General features: G+C 44.0%; 1 protein-coding gene across 1 annotated transcript in view; it reads right to left on the reverse strand.

The window, feature by feature from the left end:
• Positions 1-320: 320 nt before the first annotated feature.
• The window catches only part of LOC139750709 (angiotensin-converting enzyme-like), a 101,002-nt gene continuing 81,604 nt past the window's right edge, over positions 321-19,718 (reverse strand). The window contains exons 33-45 of the mRNA XM_071665383.1: positions 18,629-18,871; positions 13,256-13,407; positions 12,749-12,913; positions 10,153-10,297; positions 9,704-9,840; positions 7,437-7,589; positions 6,607-6,776; positions 4,485-4,609; positions 2,330-2,573; positions 1,860-1,958; positions 1,543-1,683; positions 1,227-1,393; positions 321-658 (exon numbers count right to left, since the gene is read on the reverse strand). Coding sequence (XP_071521484.1) covers positions 336-658; positions 1,227-1,393; positions 1,543-1,683; positions 1,860-1,958; positions 2,330-2,573; positions 4,485-4,609; positions 6,607-6,776; positions 7,437-7,589; positions 9,704-9,840; positions 10,153-10,297; positions 12,749-12,913; positions 13,256-13,407; positions 18,629-18,871 — 2,264 coding nt within the window. The 3' untranslated portion in view covers positions 321-335. The remainder of the gene's footprint in view (positions 659-1,226; positions 1,394-1,542; positions 1,684-1,859; positions 1,959-2,329; positions 2,574-4,484; positions 4,610-6,606; positions 6,777-7,436; positions 7,590-9,703; positions 9,841-10,152; positions 10,298-12,748; positions 12,914-13,255; positions 13,408-18,628; positions 18,872-19,718) is intronic.

Below are 19,718 nucleotides of genomic sequence, written 5' to 3' on the forward strand. Positions count from 1 at the left end.
ATATATATATATATATATATATATATATATATATATATATATATATCAGGCTACTTATTTACTTATTGATCTACATTTATTTGCTAGTACGAATGTTTACAATTATATGAATTTACATCCATATACATGTATATTTTGTATATCGACACGTAAAACAAACAAATAAATAAGTGCCAAAAGATTTGATCAAAACAGTGATCTAGACTCCTTAACATTAGCACAAGACTACGTGTGACAGACTGTCATGTGACACAAGACCACGTGTGACAGACGTGTGATAGACTCTCATATGAAACAAAACTGTCATATGACACAAGACCACGTGTGATAGACTCTCATATGAAACAAAACCACGTGTCACAGACTATCATATGACACATCTCATCGTAGACTGGCATAAGACTCATCTCATCGTAGACTGGCATAAGACTCATCTCATCGTAGACTGGCATATGACACACTAGATCACCTGTAGCAAACTGTTGTATGACACGATACGTGTAGCAAGGTTCCATACGATAAGACCATCCCTCTACACTGAAGACCATGGGTGGCAGCAGACCTGCCCAAGGAACAACAGCAGTAGCAACAGCAGCAGCAGCAGACTGGTGGCTCTCGGCCTGTTTGGCAGCAGACTCAGGCAAGCAAAACACTTCGTCTGTTGCATGAAGAAACAGTCACTTAAAAGTGTGTCATTCATCCTCTCTTTCTTTTATATAAACAAAAACAGTTTATTCAGTTATCTTATGTTCATGATGAGCTCCTAACATCTCTGCTCTTCCTCAATAAACTCGAAGGAATTTATCATATCTGTTCCCTTTGTCTTCTTCGCCTTAGTTAAGTTCAGACCCAACCAACTTTAAAGAATCCACCAACACACACACACACACACACACACACACACACACACACACACACACACACAAGCATAACGGTGGTTCGCGGTGATTCAGAGTGCTGGTTGTTTTAAGCACGATGTCTGTTGTTTTAAGTATGGTACTGGTTGATTTATGTATGATTCCGGTTGTTTTAGGTCTAATTCTCTGTTGTTCTAAGGATGTGGCCGGTTGTTTTAAGTATGATTCCGGTTGTTTTAGGTAGTAGAGTCCAGTCCCCTAAAAAGCTATGAGATGTAACGAGAGCAAGGGACAATCAGGTCCACTCACCAGTCTAGCAACATAAGGAGTGAGGTGCTACAAGAACAGGGGACAGTCAGGTCCACTCACCAGTCTGCCAGCCGATGACCTCCCCGTGTTGTTGGTTGTCCCGCGTCAGCCACTCCTCCAGGGGCCTGAAGTACTCCCTAATGGCGGAGGCGTCCATCTTCCTCTCGCCCGTTAGAGCCTCCAGCGCCTCCGGCCACGGCTTGGAGGAGCCCAGCTGCAGCATGTCCCTGTAGGTGGAGGTCCTCACTGGTCAGGACGAACATTTATGACGGACTTGGATATGGCGGACTTGGATCCACGGCACTTCCATAGCAAGAGTCAACCAGGAATATACAACCACTTCTGGATAAGTTTACTGTATCGCGTCAGTACTGACCCGAAGGCGTTGCCGGCCTCAGTCGACTGGTAGATGTCACACTTGTGGAGCGGTTTGGTGGGGTCCAGCGGGTCGTACTCTCCAGCCCTCAGGCACAACGACTTGTGGAACTGGAACTGCAGTAATGTGGACACGAAGTACCTGGAAGTACGCCACAGACCCACTTCAGGAAATGCGATGAAAATGAGGGAGCAAAGTTGACTGTTGAAATCCAAGCCACAAAGTGCAAGACTTCTCAGTTATCCAAGGAGGAAGTTGCTTGATACTGGAACCTACTTTTAAGACCAGTAGACTGGCTTGCGGGCTCTTGATCTCACCTGATGTACGGCGCATTGGTTGCGATGTGGTACTTGGCCCCGGGATCGAAGTCATCTTCTGAGCGCTGTACTGGAGGCTTGATCCCTTGTAATCTGTACCTGTAGATTAATGATTAATGAAACAAGTGGGTACAGGAGAACACAGGAGGCAAACAACGATCCTGGAGGTTAAGAAATCTAACCATCGACCTTACATTAGAGTGAAATTTCTCTTACGTAACCAAAAGGTAACTGATCAGTAGTTTTAAGACCTGTTCCATTAATTAGGTTCATCTCTCTATCCTTCCTCCATCCACCTTACGTTACTGGCTGGACCGTCCTATCCTCACGGAAGAGATGACAACCTTCTCCCATCCTGACAACATGGTCACCAGACTGTGAGACAAGACAGGATCACGTGACCGAGTGAGATGACGGCCATATTCCATCTTGGTCTACGGTTATGATGGAGACAATGGTCATCGCCTCACCTCAGGTCCCACCACGCACAGTTCCAGCGGTCCTCAGGAATCTGGCCGCTGAAGACGTCCCACCGCCACAAGTCTACCAGGTACCCAAAGGGCAAGATGGCAAGTCTATTCAGGGCCATTTCCAAGAGGAAGTTGATGTCAGCCTTGGGGTCGTCCTCCAGGTTCTCCAGCAGACCGACCCTGTGCAGGTGTTTGGGTGTGGCCACGCTCAAGGCTATCACGTCCCCAATAGCTTCGTGGAACCCTGTGGTAAGATATCAGTCATTCCTGTCTTCTAAACACATATGTTAAAATGGATTGATAATCATGAGTGACGTCTTCACTTACGCTACCTGGATACATAATCTGGTCTTGATCAAGAAGGAATTGCAGTGTAACATTTACATTCTCTAATTCGTGGCCTCTGAACCCTGGGGTCAACATTCTACTTCCTGGGGTCATGAAGCCACCAAGACATCTCCGTAGCTGTCAAGACGCGTCTGTTCCAGTGCTGAATTCAACAGCTTTTCCACGACAGAGTTTTGTAGGTGTTATTAAGACTTATTTGTGTTGTTATGTCTGCTGTATTCAGTCACCTCTCTCTCTCTCTCTCTCTCTCTCTCTCTCTCTCTCTCTCTCTCTCTCTCTCTCTCTCTCTCTCTCTCTCTCTCTGGTAACTGAGACGGCACGGGAAACTAAATGCCTTAGCAATGACTATCTCATATGAAAGAGGATTTGTCGAGGTGGTGAGTTATTTATTTGCGCTTGTGTATCTGAAAACGAGAGGCGTGTGGAAGAGAGGCAAATGCTTTGAGAGGAGCTGAGTGAGTGTGTCAGACTTTTCAATGCAAGGGGCAGAGTATTAATGAAGGGTGATCTGAGCGTAAGAGTGGGTATTGTGGCATTTGTAGGTATAACTTGGGGATCATGGGTTACTCAGTGATGTGAATGAAAAAGAGGAGCAGCTTGTTTATTGCGTGCTGAAAAGGAGTAGTGAATATGTAGGTGAGTAGAGGTGATGGAAAGCGAAATGAGTGGCGTGTAGAGGAGACTCCCTGATGTGAGTGTGCTGAGATGAGCACTAGGAGAACTATCGGATCATTATCACTTGGTGGAGGCGTGGGCGAAAAGCTGTAGAGGCTTTAGGAAAAAGGATAGGAAGTGAGTGAGGAGAGGATTGTGAAAATGAGTGAGCATTGGGCGACGAGATACCAGGATTGATTATGTCTAGAATGCTTTATTTCATGTTTTCGTGTTCTGTCAATTGACAAAAAAAGAAAACATAAAAAAAAAAAGTTGTTCAAGACACACCCAGCTACCCAGGTCATCCCCCGCTACCTGACCTCCCTAAAGCATTCTCCCTTACAACGGTTACGACCAGACAAAGCAGACAGTGCTTGGTCTATAAATACTGGTGTTGGACGGCGGGAATCAAGTGTGATGTTGGGATTAGAATAACTTTGTTAAGTACTGGCAGATGACGAGGTGGATTGTCTCCACGAACTATGTCGCGCCAAACACATATATAGAAAAATTACATGTTAAATAGAATTGTGCGAACTCCTACTGAAGTGCGATTTCACCTTCATATATATATATATATATATATATATATATATATATATATATATATATATATATATATATATATATATATATGTATATATATATATCCCAGCCAAAGCCCCGAGGGGAGGACGAATTGCTGGTAAAACTTTAGACCAACTGGTCAGCCTGGAATATGAAATTGGGGCGGGCCTGTGCGTGATTGATAATCATCAACGCTAACCACTACACCACGAACACGCAGTTCCCGTTGCTCTCTGACTGTGACACATAATCACAGACTATCATCTAGTCTATTCTTGGACGGGATGGCACTGACCCTGGGAAATTTGTGATCTGAGGTCACAGAAAATGGGCTGATATAAGGCTTCGCTGTTACACAGGAAGCATAACTGGTTTACTTGCTTTAAGAAAAAAAAAATATGTCTTAGTGTTTTCATTTTCTTTACACAAACTTCATGGGTCCAAAACTATCTTGGCTACATGTTATGGCATATATCGGGACTTTATGGCAAATCTTTTGTGGATCGAAAGCCCAATTATAAGGAACAAAGACATCAAAACCTGACTCACAACTCCACTTGTGTCAGGTCTTCAGCAGGGACCTTACCTGGATTGGCTCCATCGCGGAACACCAACGGCAGATGTTTATACTGCAGGAAGTACTGGATGTGACCCATCTCATGGTGCACTGTTCTCAGGCCTTCTAGATCCACTTCCGTACACTGCTTGATCCTAGAGGGACCCAAAAGAATTCTTATATGAATTAGCATCGAAGACAGGAATGTCCAGTACGATTCTCTTTTATCATACGTTCAGCCCCGTGAGCATTACCCTTGAGCACGACGGTACGACCCTTGTGCACGACGGTAACGACCCATGAGCACTCGACGGTACGACCCTTGAGCGCACGACGGTACGACCTGATGTGTCATTTTCACGTTAGTCTTCCTGGAAGAACACAACGGTGCCGGCACCCCCTCAGACGTAACCCCACTGTTGCCATTAACGACAAAACCTCGCTTTTCCAGGCTCTACTTGTCGTCCGGAACCATGAGCTGGAGCTTAGTCTGGTGGGTGACTGTAGCCTGAGGTCAGGTGGAATTTCAACCAAGGAACCAGACTCGGCAAAAAAATTTCTGCTTCTTCAGCTGCTAAGGTAGACGATGTAGCCGAGGGGAGGTCAGTAGTGTTAGTCCATAGGAAAAAAAAATAGATTTTTCATGTGTTCAATGTGGGCACAGACGACGTTGCTGGGGGGGGGGGGGGGATCCTGCAGAAAAACTGATATTTAATCTCACGAGCACCGCCTAGGATCGACAATCGGGAACGTCTTCTTTAGAAGGGCGTCAAAGTCTCAGTGATAGGTTAGAGAACCTACTGACCACAGGAGGCAGATGAGAGTGTACACTAGTCGAGAGGCTTACCCCTGCAGCCCTACGTGTTTGCGAAGGGCGGCCGACGCCTGAAGGCACGTTGACGCTCCGCAGAAGTGAACACGTCGGTGTTTTGGTAAAAGAAAAAAAAAATAACTGTTTGAAGCAGCATGCAGCCACCCCTGCTCAACCCACCCTCAACCTCCCTCCAAAAGTAACGATGGCAACAAGGTCTCTGTCATACATCAAAATATTATGTGTTGATCCACTCAGTAGACGAAGCAAAGGGTTACGAGTTCGAGACAACTGCATCGGAAAAAAATAATTGTGATTGACCTTTCAGCCACTTGAGCCAGGGCATGAAGATTGTTGGAGCGAAACAGAGACCTGGAAACATTGAAAGACACACGTAGCGAACTGAGCATAACAACAGAGAGAATAATGTATGTTGGTAAAAAATGGAACAACTGTGAAATCAAGTTGTTTTGTCTGGCAGATGTTTAGAGAAGTTTGAAATAGTGCATGACATACAGAATCAGCGATAGTTGGCAAAAAAGTGAGATTTAAGAAAAAAGGAAGAGAAACAGAGATATTGATGATATATGGACTGGTAGAGTATCATAATCTAGATAACGATGAAAGGATGGAAAAGAAAACAAGCTATACTTATCATTCTATCATTCTACTTGTCAAAAAACTTATTGAAAGTCGAAGAATTGGTGGATAGGATGATGCTATATGGCGTCGGCTTGACCACTTCACATTCAATACGTGGTCGCTCAGCCAGGAGATTCTTAGGTAAAGTTAGAAACTTAAAAACAAAGGTAGACTTCAGTCGAGTATTCATCAGACCAAGGGAAGAGCGGAGGACAGACATAGAATGCTGCTCGAAAGCAGAAGACAGAAAACGCTAAAAGAGGCCATAGTCTGAAACAGCTCTACCAGAAAGGTCAGTAGTAGTATATGGCAAAGACAGGAATCTACAGATCAAATTAGGCAGAATACAACTAAAACTGTGTGAGTTGTGAAGACAAAGCCCCTACCACGGTAGAATGTCGGTAGAGCGCGACCTTCCAGCCCAGTCTTCTGTCACTCGATTCCGGGTTGGAAGACGTCGCGAGAATCGATGTAAACATCACCCGTTCTTCCAAGAGGAAACACGAGAGCAAGGAGGAAAAAGAGACGACATAGGAGTACCAGGCACTAGACAGCATAACACACACACTTCTCAGAAATGAAATAGTACTGATGATTCTGATCATAAAGAAATAAAACTGGGAGATTTGAATTCCCATGGAAGCGAAGAGTCTTGAAGACATTGCAATCTACAGTTATGGCAACTTTGCACGCGCCTACCTGAAATCCTTGCCATTACAAAGGTCCCAGGCATTGGCATGGCAAACCATCTCCCGTCCTTCGGGTTTCTGAATGATCGAATTTTCCCAAAACTCCGTAGGCATCCGACTCAGGTTGAGAGACACGAAGAACTCTTCGGACAGTTCGAACATCACCTTTGGTGTATAACCCTGTGAAAATATTGTACTTTTAATTGTCTTTCTCATATGGTTCTGGAAGGCAAAGGATATCACGAGCAATATTCCTCAACATCTCACGAAAGACGAAGTTCTTTGTTTTCTTATCAGAACTGTAGTTCGCGCCAAAGGTTTCCCCTTATATTGTAATTCTCATCTGGGATGAGCCGAACTTCAGTTTGTCATACACAAAACTGATGCTCATGTTTTAAGGAAGCAAAGATCTTGCACATGATGAAAGTAGGAGAGCCATAAGTAGAATGTTTGGCAAGAAATGCCTAATGACAAACATAATCAGACGTAAAATCTTAAGACATTCAGGGCATTATGTAAATATTTACCAAAAGCTGTCAATATAAACAGAGAGATCTGCATTAACCACGGCTGTGGATATAAAATTAGAGTTGATCATGAAAGATTCCCTGACCAGAAATGAATGAACTGTGGCTACCAAGTCTTTGGTTAGTGAAGGAACATTACAAATTCTTATGAAAGGAGTGTGTGTGTGCTCAAGTAAGATACAGGAGTTATGTAATAATGAATTCCTACCATTCAGAGAGGCAACTGTATTCATTATATACATGAACAAACATAACAGAAAGTTGTTGAGCCACATGGATCCGTGTGACGTCAACTGTTACAAGGGACAGCTACCTGCATCTCCATCTGATGAGTAATATCGATGGAAGCCTTGTCAGGGAAGGGGACGGTCATGTGGTACACATCACTCCAGCTCAGAGCCCACATGTTGCCCAGCAGGTGGGCAGGGATGGGGCCACCTCGAGTCACCTTATCCTCTCCATATTCCTGATGATAAAGATCTTCTGAGAGGTACCATTGGATAAATTTGATATCGCATTTATAATGAAAACATAAGAATCATTCTCTAGGCTAGGACACGCGAGAGAAGACGGATATAACGTCGAAGTGTTGTCCATGTTCTTGTGGCGGATGTTCTTGTGGTGATGGAACTGAGAAGGATAACGAAATAAGGATAACAACAACTACTACAACTAAAAGAATAGCCATTTGTCAGGGAATGTGCGCCGTAGACGTACATCAGGGAGACGAGCTGAGGGAAGTGCAGGATTGTAGTAAGAAGGAAAGATCAAGTAGGACGATATGGAGGCAGGCTCAGCAAGGGTCCCGCGATGCTGGTTGAAGGTGTAGATGAAGCAGGAGTCTATGGGCGCCTCCCCCGTTAGTAGTAGTCCACCGTGTGACTCCTGACGTTTAATCTTCCTGGCAAGCTATCTGTGGTGCCTCATCTCCGACGTCTACCCTAAGCAGGACTCGAGTGGAACTTTACCTCCACCCGTCTCGAGCAGCAGCAGGAATTTAAAGCCACGCCCGCGGCGCTCCTGCAGCAGAAGCGCCGCGGGAGTGGTTGTAGGTTCCTCTTACTGCTTGAAACAGTTGGAGGCAATGTCCCATGAGAACCCTGCTAAAGGTAGACGTCGGAGACGAGGCACCACAGATACCTGCCAGGAAGATTAAACGCCAGTAGTCACAGTGTGGACTACTACTGACGAGGAAGGCTCCCAAAGGGCTTCTTGAGTCACATGACATTAAACATCAGGCGTCTAGCAGTGCACTTGTGGTCTGAGGTAAGCTGACGTCTGAGGTAAGCTGACTGCCTGGGAGTGAAGACGACCTTTATGGGAACTGTGGTTGTCATTAATTGGTGAGGACCAGAAGGCGGAAACTTCTGTCATGAAGGTTGGAAGCTGCAAGCTCCGACCTTGCTTCATGCTGCTAGACTGAGTGAACTTGAGGAGTTTAGCCAGTGTGAGAAGTATAGTAGCCGCATCTTGCGGGCGATGTCGCTACCGAACACTTGAGTATCGTAGCATCATTTTCGAATGACATGACAAGTTGAAGAAAGACTGGCGACTCTACGTCATTTCGTCTACCTACGTATCGAGATGACCAAGTCGGGAAGCCATTCCTGTGGGTCGATAATGTAGAAAGCACTGTGGGATGGCGTGGGGAACAGAAGACGACCGTAGCAGAACAGGAGAACCAAAAGCTTTACATGGATCCTGTTACATGGCGAAGCTTCCTGTTACCATACTGATGGTGATCATGAACGCATGATGATAATCATGATAGTGGTGATGATACTGATGGTGCTGATGAGTTAGAAAGTCGCCCTGGAATTCATGCGACATCATCAATAAATGAGAAACTCCAGCAAAATCTTTGTTAAATGAACGCCAAATGTTTGCACGACACATTGAATACAGATTATCAAGCGTTTCGTGTTACTCCTTCAACCTGTACAGCTAAAAAGTATATTTTCAGACATGCATGGGAAGTCACAGCATATGTGTTGATAATATCGTTCACCAAAACACTTGAATCTTAATGATATAGAGACTCTCTACTGAACTTCGCTGGACGTGGCAGATGGAGCTGCTGATGGCCAAAGGTAGTGCCAATTAATATATACTCATTACCACCCTTATATGCATTCCTATATCATGGTTTAAGATGCCTCATCATGTCTCGGAGTGGTTACCTCCACTTATAGTGATAAACTGCCTCAGCGTGGTGTTTGGTATATGATTCCGTCGACGATCACTAATGGCGCCACAAACTGGTTACTTTACTTTCCCCAGTGATGCACACTCACGAGTTACAAGATACTATGATCAAAATACAATGTCTTCAAGTTAGCTCCACCGTGTGAACCGTGAATGGGGTGTAAATTTTTTTCCTCTGAAAGTAGAGATACTGTAAAGAAATAATGAGACAGAGAGCTACAGATTTAGGAGGGGGACTTCTCAAAGTGGAGAGACTTTATATACACTCGTCACTTACTCTCGTAGTTCATAACTCCCTCAATTTCCTCTTGATGTACACCTGCCGCTGCTGGGACACAGGCTTAAGCTGTTCCCACTTACACTCAGGATACATACCTCCCTCAGCTTCCTCCTGACGTAGGCGTGCAGCTGTTGGTACAGAGGCTTCATTTGCTCCCACAGCTCAGCCACGTCTTCATGAAATGTCTCCGACTCGTAAGAATGAAGCCACATCTCTCTTACGTTGTCAAAACCTTCAACAAAATTCGTATACGTCTAAAATCATGACATTTAAATAAATATTTGAACTGACATATTGCTACTGAGCAGTTTTGTATATGAGACCAGCAAGCAAGCGGGTTAGGTTATGTATATATGATTACGATATCTCTGGTTACGTAATAGACTAGGCACTGCAACAGGTGGTGAAAACTTCTCTGAGTAAGCTTAAAGACACGATCTTTCTGTGCTCTCCTGGGCCACTTTGGCCACAGACATAGCCCTGGCCACAACCATATCTGCGGCCAGAGTCCCAGGATGCCACAGCAGGAAAGGCAGGGACGGACCGTTGAGGACGGCAGCCTTGTTGGTCAGCTTGACTATGACTTTGTAATGTTGCCGAAGAGGACGGCCTGAGTTGTCGCGCCACTTCCTCCAGACGTGTTCCAGCTCCTCGTAGTTACGGCTCTTCTTCAGTATTTCAGTCAAGGTCTGGAAACATGACACCCGCAATTCAGGAAGTCGAATCATTGCGTCAGTCTCAAAAAAAAAATGCTGACCTTTTTCTAGGTGATTAACTTTTAAAGTTCATATTCACAATATCATATGTAATGAGCCAAAATGGATACAGTGAAGGTATATTCAGCTGAAGTGCACACACACAGTACGGTAGCAAATAATGACACAAATGCCTCACTTAGCCCTACTAGAGCAACATTCTGTGTGTGTGATGTACTTTACGCAAACGACTTTTTACCTGAAAGTGATGGATGGAGCACGGGAAAAAATCCCTCTGCAGCAGACATAAATATTTTGCGTATCATGGTGTCGACTGCATATGTGTTTGCAGGATCAGAGTGCGTGTGACGCGGAGGAGGGAGGTCAAGTGGAAGGTAAAACATCTTAAAAGCGAGAGCAAATACGGAATAGGCTGAAAGAGTATCGAAAGAGGTAAGTGCATTGGAACGTAAATAGCGTAATGAGAACAGGACAAATGACAGTAACAGTGAGGAAAGTGGATGGCCAATTGGTAATACACAAATATGTAAAACGTTAATGTTGCAAATAATTGTGATTAGATCAGCGAACCTTTGTTTACAGGAGGAAATTGAATTCGTTCATTTGTGGCAGCATTTACACATACGGTCTAATATATTTACAATGGACGGAGCAGACCTGAATGAGCTGCAACTGTGCATTTTGGCAAGCTTCTTAGCGAGTCTACCCGTGTGTTTTGGGGAAATAGAAAACACAGCCTAGTCAGCCACGGGAGCGTGAATCCTAGTCACGCTCACCTCTCCACGTCGATGTGCCACATCCGACGACTCAGTGCTCTACTAGAGAGAGTTGAGATCTTGATTAGTTAAATTTTTGCCCGCAATCTTACAAGTCAAAAGCTTTGACGTATTGGTGTAGAGCTCTTCCTGTTCAGAGGACGTATCATTGTTATATACGGGCGCGAACGGAGAGATGTGGTCGTAAGAACATACATGACCTTGAGCGGGGAAATGCTGCCTTCAAGGCCATATGTATAATCATACGCATTTCTCGCGTACGTCGCTTGTTTTCCCCACTTTTTGTAATTAGTGTCATCTCATGTCTGTTGTGTCTTCGTGTGAACATAGCGTGAACAATATGGTGTGGCGCGCACCAGCCTTTTGGGTCACTTGGCCGGGAAAATATTGTCTTTAGGTTAGCGATCAGAAATGGTTGGGAAGCACTGGACTGCAGCTTCACACTAACTCATAGACAAATGATGGACCGTTTTCATTGGTGGCGAATGAATTCAGATAACGATGATTACAAAGTTTTACATAACGGTCGTGAAAACGAAAGGAAACCTACAAAAATTCTTTTTAGCTACAAACGGTAAATGAGGAAAAACGACTTGGACGTAGCAATCTCTGCTGACCTAAAGCTAAGAAAAAAAAAAAAAAGTGGAGAGAACGCGAGTCCGAGCTGCCAAGATTATTACCGGACTGAGGAAAAAAATCGTATTAGAGTCAACTAAACGACTTAAATTATTTAAGTTAGAAAAGAGGTCAAGAGGTGATCTAATACAGGTACTGAAAAATATCAAAGCTTTTGATCATTTCCATCTATCAAGTTTCATTCGCTTGATTAGTCTGATTTCATGAATAGTAATGGATAAAACTCGTAAGCAGACTTTATACCTCAAATAAAGCTAGGTACTTTTCCTTCAACAGAAGGTGACAGTGTTATTGGTTAGGTAATTATGATTTCCACCGTACATATGGCTAGGGTGAGGTGCCTCAGGATTGGTGGAATATCTGTAAACTACCTTTGTATGGAAGCAAGGGAGACAAAAGTGAATGTTCGAATTAAAGAGGTATAAGTTTGTTGATTGTACCTGACAGGCAAGTTGTGTAAGAGAGTGTTGAGTGTGAGGGTAAAGGCATGTACAGACCATTAGATTGGGGAAGAACGACTTCACTTCACTTCAGGAAAGGTAGAGGATATGTGGATTAGGTATCTAATTTAGATAATTTGTGAGAAATATGTAGAGAAGGTGAAGGATCTGTAAGTGGCATTTGTGGATCTGGAGAGAGCTTTGTAGAAGGTGTTATGAGCATATGGTGTAATAAGATTGATCTCTTCATCCTTCAAAGAATTTAGTGTGTTATCGTATAACTTGTGGTCTTTGATTCCCTTCGTTATCCACCCTCCTAAGGCGACTGTCGACCCTTGTGGAAGCGAATGACTGAGGCGTCACCTACCTGGCTCGAGGGAAAGTTGGCAGTTCTTGGGGTTCTTGAAGTCGCAGATCTTAGCAGTGCTGTATATGGACATCATCTCTGCCCCCAGTCTATTGTACTGTCAAGGGAACGTTGCAATAACACCCAGGCACTGCTAAACTTACTAGGGTCAACTCTCCTCATATTCATCAGTTATTACATGGCAGAAGAGACGCAAGAGCCTCACCTCCTCGAGATCATCCTTGGACAGGGCGGAGGTACCCAGGATGGACATGAGCTTGAACTGCCTCTTGAGGAACGGATCACTAAGCTTCTCCCATTTACCGTTCCACTTACAGACTTTCTCCCATCTCTGCTTCCACCATGCCGCGGCCTTCAGCGTGGCCGCTAACTATAGGAGAGCAAGGACTTGTGAAAGAGAATTGCATGAAGTTTGAGTACATTAGTCACTAGATTTATAAGGATAGATCCAAAATGCATAAAAAAGTAGCCATTTGTTGTTATGAACCGCTCGAGCAAGATGTCATGACCTTTGGGCAAGAAGACGTGATCTTTGACCTGAACCGTAAGGTCCATCAAATCCAAGGAGTCGTATCGACTTGCTTAAGAGGTATAGAGATACTGTTTATACAGAACTGATGAATATTATTAATGCGGCCAGATGGCCAGGACTTGGCCGGCGGCGACCACTTCCGACTGGTGAACTTGGGCACAGGCCCTGGCCAGCACATACCCTCTCCTGCTTGTGCTCCTCCGTAATGTGCGTGTCGTAGTTCCACGCTGCCAACTGGTTCATCCTACACACCTGCGACCCCTGATCGCTCAGCCCCTGCAGGAAGGTCCTCGCTGCCTCTTCCAAGTCCTCCGCCTCGGCCAGAGCTCCTCCTGCCGCCAATCCACATGTTATTCGTTATTCACTCACAACTCCGCTATTATACACCAGATCGCCATAACTCAAATTGGGTTTGGATCTCATGGCGTTAGCAAGCCATGCCTATAACGATATTAAGCTCGTTAGATTAAAGGTATCTATGGCGCGCTAACACCCTGTACACCTGATTTACAAAATGAGAATAACGTCGTCAGAAGCAATTGTCAAATATCTGTCAGCAGTTGCCACATACGACCTTTGCAGACAACCACTTGACAATCGCGTCCAAAATTATAAACAACGTTATAGTCGACCTGAATTTTGACAAAACATTGTTCCTAATCTACATATTGGCTTGCGCTCTTAAAGAACCTGAGCTTGAATGTAGTGAAACCTGTAATAACGTTGTATCTCTGTTTAGAATTAAATCATAGATTTCTGAATAACTCAGCAAGAAAATCAATAAATCTATGAAATACATATGAGAGAGAATCCGGCCTTCGTATTCTCTGTGTGATGTAGAAGTTGATTGAAGTGGGAGGGAGCGGGATGGAAACAAAAACAACCCCCCACCCCCCTTCTGTTTCAGTTTCTAAAAGACGGAACAGAAGAAGGAACCAAGCATAGGGTGCTTATCCTCTTCGAATGCTTAGGCTGTAGTGTCTAGATGCGAGTGGATAAGCCTACGATGAGAAAGGAAAAAGGAGAAGAGATAAATAGTATGTTTGAGGAAAGAAACCTGGATGTTCTGGCTCTGAGTGAAACAAAGCTCAAGTGTAAAGGAGGAGCATGGTTTGGAAATGTCTTAGGAGTTGTTAGAGTATGTGTTAGGTTAAGGAAGTTAATTCTAGACTGATGTGAGTAAAATGAAAGTGGATGGTGAACAGGGGTGATTATTTGCGCTTATGCACCTGGCCATGAGAAAAAATATCACGAGAAGCAAGTGTTTGGGAGCAGCTGACTGAGTGTGTCAGTAGTTTTGATGTAAGAGACCGAGTATTAGTGATGGATGATTTGAATGCGAAGCTGAGTAATGTGGCAGTTGAAGGTAAGTGGGGGGCATGGGGTATTCGGTATCATGAGTGGAAAATGTGAAGAGCTTGTAGAGTTGTGTGCTGAACAAACACTGATAACTGGGAATACTGGGTTAAATGAGAGAGACTTATACGTGTAAGTATTAGTAGGAGAGACGATCAATGGGCATTATTGGATTACATAGTAATCGATAGGCGTGTGAAAGAAAGACTTCTGGATGTAAATGTGCTAAGAGGCTCAGCTGGTGGGATGTTTGATCACTACTTGTGGAGGCGAAGGTGAAGATTTGTAGAGGCTTTCGGAAAAGAGGAAACAATGTCGGTGAGAAGAGAGTGGTGAGAGTAAGTGAGCATGGAAAAGATACTTGTGTAAAGAAATACCAGACAAACTAAATGTAGAATAGTAAAAGGTGAGAGTAAATGAAGCAAGGGGAGTGGGTGAGGATTGGGAGGCATTTAGGGAAGCATTGCCGGCATGTGCGAGAGATGTATGTGGCATGCTAATGATGGGGGTAGGGCAGATTAGAAAAGGTAGTGAGTGGTGGAATGAAGAAATAAAGTTGCAATTAAAAAGAAAAGATAGGTATTTGGGTGGTACTTACAAAAGAGTGCAAATGATTGGAAGATGTATAAAAGAAACCGTCAGGAGGTCGAGAAGGTGTTCGGGTTGAAAAGAGGGTAAATGAGAGTTGGGGTAAAAGAGCATAAGTAAATATTAAGGAAAATTAAATGTTTTGGAAGGAGGTTGATAATGTGCGAAAAACAAGATAACATATGGGAACATCGGTGAAGAGGACAAAAGCGAAAGTTGTAACAGGTAGTGATGAAGTGAGAAGATGGAGCAAGAATTTTGAAGAAATTTTGATTGTGTTTGATGATACGGTGGCAGACGTTGAGTGTTTGGGTTAAGGTGGTATGCGAAGTGAAAGAGTAATGGAGAGTGGTTAGTGAACAGAGAGGACGCGTTGAAAGCCTTACGTACAATAAAATGTGGCAAGGCGGCTGAAGTGGATGGTATTGCTGCTGAATTTGTCAGAATAGGGGGTAACTGTGTTGTTGATTGGCTAGTATGGATTTTCAATGTATAGGTCATGGTGAGGTTCACGAGGACTAATGAAATGCATGCTTAGTGTCCTTATATAAAGGCAAGGGGGATAAAAGCGAGTGTTCAAACTAGAGAAGTATAAGGATGGAAGGGCAGTGACTGAGATGGTGTGGGCGCGTACAGAGCAACAGATAGGGGAGGAGTAATGTGATTTCAGAAGTGGTAGAGGATGTGTGGATCAGGTCTTTGCTTTAAAGAATGTGTGTAAGAAACAGATGGATTTGTATGAGGCATTTACGGATATGGAGAAAGCATATGATGAGGTTGATGGAGATGCCTTGAGGAAGGTCTTAAGAATATATGGTGTGAGAGGAAAGTTATAGGAAGCAATGAAAATTTTTGATCAAGAGTGTAAGGCATGTGTACGAATAGGAAGAGAGGAGAGTGAATGGTTCCAAGTGAAGGCTGGTCTGCGGCACTGGTGTGTGATGTCACATTGTTGTTAAATTGTTTATGGATGGGGTGGAGGGAGGTAAATGCAAGAGTCTTGGAGAGAGGGATGAGTATGCAGTCTGTGAGAGATGAAAGTGCTTGGGAAGCGAGTCAGTTGTTGTTTGCTGATTATACAGCACTGGTGGCGGATTCGAGTGAGAAACTGCAGCAGAAGTTGGTGGCTGATTCTGGGAGAGTGTGAAAGTGGGACGTTGAGAGTGAATATGAATAAAAACAAGGTTATTAGGTTGAGCAGGGTTGAGGAACAGGTTAGTTGGGATGTCAGTTTGAATGGAGTAAACTTAAAGGAAATGAACTGTTTTGAATACCTGAGAATGGGCATGGCAGTGAATGGAACCATGGAATCGGAGGTGGGTGAGGGAGACGAAGGTTCTGAGAGTGATGACGAATGTGGGGAAAGTGAAATATGTCCTAATGATAACATGGTATCTGTGAGCGTTACTTACCAACCAACTATAAATACTCATTAATATTTATCGCTACATTCGCTTCATGTATACATTTTGCTGTTATCAGATGTATCAGGTCTAAAATATCCAGTTGTAAGAATCAGTTTCCCCTATTGAACTTCGAAGTCTTTAGTCAAAGTAACTAGCTTTGTATTATTCAGTGGCTGTCTGTAGATCCTCGAATCGTTTTTGTTACAGATGGATTTACAGTATATCATTTTTTTTCCAATAGAAAAGTAAAAACGTTCAAGCTATCGCCTTACTTATTTGGATTGGTTTAAGACCCCATCTCAGACTCTATTCTAGTGTATCTAAAAGTCAGATTTGGTAAATTAATCATTTTCATTTCCCTACAACATTTCGAACATATTATTATTTGTGTTAATAACTTGATTACCTCTAAGTCATGTATGGATATTTCCACGCAACAGAGATTACTAAACCGGCAGATTAAAGGTAATGAGTCGGAGATCTGCTCAAATCAATCAGTCTTGCTAATTACCTTTACTCATTAACGCTGCATATATATATATATATATATATATATATATATATATATATATATATATATATATATATATATATATATATATATATATATACATACCAAGGCACGTACCCATTTCATCGATCTTACAGCTGGGTTGACTGTGGACCGATTGCTACAACCAGAACTCGAATCTATGCGCTCGACCCTGAGCTGGTCGTTAATGCGTCATGGTCAAGGAAAGGTAACCGCTGCACCACGGACGTGGTGTAGTGAGTTGGTTCTATACTAACCATTTTCCTGGGTACACAACCATTGCTCATGATTCAGAACCACTTATAATTTGCGGTTTCACCCAAGATGCGACCTGCTTTCCTATGTTTTATGGTACGTAAATTTTATAGCCATAGGTCAGCCTAATATGTTGCCATAATGAAGTCACGATAGGCTAACCTAATCTGTTGCCATAATGAAGTCACGATAGGCTAACCTAATGTGGTCATAATGAAGTCACGAGAGGCTAACATTCGAACGGACGTCTTGATTCACGAGTCACTTGTATCTTCTACACATTCACTCATACGTGCTTACTACCTGAGGGTAATCGTTATGGCTACCCCGCGCCGATGTCACTTACAGTGAAAAAAAAAAAAACTACGGTCGGTCGCAGGAGGGCAGTGACCTTACGGTGGCTTCGTTGGAACAATTATACCCACACCATGGAGGAGCGCAGGTAGCAGAGGGTAGGTCAGGCAATGGGCCAAGTCATTCAGGCTCTGCTCCTCCCACAACACCTGTTATTACTACGTCATTACTACGTCATTGCCACGTCATATTTGTAGATCAGTGTACATCTCGTGTCTACTGGACGGTGACCCATTTGAATATGTATATCTGTGTCTACCTAATGCTGTATATTGGTTATACATCAAGTTTCTTCTCCCATGGACACGTTTGGTGACATTCATCATGACTTGTGTTGCCCTGATGCAGGCGGCAGCTGAGTCCAGGCATGCGGCCTGGAAGAAGGAGGCCTGGGAGAGGGTGCAGGGGTGGAACGGCAGGTGGCAGAACCTAACTGACCCGTCCCTCAAGAGGCAGTTCAAGTTTTTGTCTGTCCTGGGCACCGCCGCCCTGCCCACGGACGACTTTAAGGAGGTAAGGCAGCCGTGTATGGCCCATTCACTGTAATTAGTGGAGTACATGACGGAGGGGGGTAGGGTTACACTCTGGTCATCAAGGTCATCATGACATTTCATCCAACAGTACAACGCCCTGGAGACGAACATGACGACTGTGTATGGCACCGCCAAGATCTGCGACTACCGGAACCCCGAGAACTGCACCCTTGCTCTCGAACCAGGTAAGTGGCGCCCCTGAGAACTCATCATGTTCCACAGTGGTTCAAAAATAACAAGAAAATGTACATTCAGTCACATATAACAAAGCAAAGATTCTACGAAATAGAATTCTGGGTTTATCATATGAATTCTATTGTTATTATGCATTCGTTGATTAGGATATTACACACGTATTACTTTCAGACGATTCGGTATTACGTCTAGATCCAGGACTTACTTCCCACTGGTGTGTATATAAACAGAGGGGCTGACCAGTCCGACACAGACTGGCACTCACCTGTGGGTGGCTCGAGCGAAGTCACTCACCAACCCGGAACACCAGCAGACTGCGGGATAAGTTAAGTACTTGACCTCTTCCGCCGCCGTCCTTTGGGGAAGGCTGGGTTTACCAATGGAGCTCCAGGCACCAGTGGTTGTACCAGGTGTCTCATGGGTACAAGAGGTATGCAAGGGGTGTCACGAACTGTACCAGAGAACCTGCGGAAGTCACTAGGTGTGCCAGTAGGCCACTGGTTACCACTGGGTGCACCAGGCGACCACTGGTTACCAATGGGTGTACCAGGGGACCTCTGGATGCACCAAGGGGTCTCTAGGTACCATTAGGAATACAAGAACCATTGGATGTACCAGGGAACCTTTGAGTATCACTTGGTGTACCATGTGCCACTGGGTACCACTGGGTCTACTAGGGAACCTCTGTGTATCACTAAGTGTACCAAGAACCTCCGGTCATTGCCACACCTCAGAGTATTCGTGAGAATGTATCATAAATTTGCTTTGCTTTCACTGAGGAACTGAACCAACGAGATCTCTTACGTAAGCAAAACTGAGTGTTGCCAACACTGGTGAAGGTCAGTAGGACAGTGAGTGATCTACACTGTCATGTGTATTGCTTGAAAACTACTTTCTTGTTTTAAAACCTTTATGGGCTACAAGGAACCCCCCAAAACAATTGTTTCCTGTCCTCTGTGACTTCGACTACAGTTGACCGTGAAGCCCCGTGCGTCTGACGCGAATCCACTTACCGAGCAGTGGCTGTAGGAACATAGATTTTGAAAAACATTCTCAAGGTTACGTTCAATAATGGTTTGAGAATTCATGGGTCACTGGTTCGAGACTTCCCTAGAAGATTTGCGGGCCGTTCGTATGAGGGTTTGCGAGATTAGTGATTTGAGGCTTCAGGATTCGAAATAGTGTGATTGTTAAACAATGATATGAACAGCCCCGGCTGTTCTCTCCCCCTCTTTAAATATGTCACTTTGGAGTCATATATTTGCATGAGATTCGAATTTGTCAAAGGATTCTCTTTTTTTACGACAAAATACGCAGATGATGAGTTTGTCAGTTGGTTATTGAAGCAGAAACTGAAGCTTTTCCAGCTCAAAAAAGAAACTTTACAGTGGATTAAGGTGCTAAATAATTCATGATGTCTCAGA

The sequence above is a fragment of the Panulirus ornatus genome, chromosome 10 (assembly GCF_036320965.1).
Source record: "Panulirus ornatus isolate Po-2019 chromosome 10, ASM3632096v1, whole genome shotgun sequence".
Taxonomy (NCBI): Eukaryota; Metazoa; Arthropoda; class Malacostraca; order Decapoda; family Palinuridae; genus Panulirus; species Panulirus ornatus.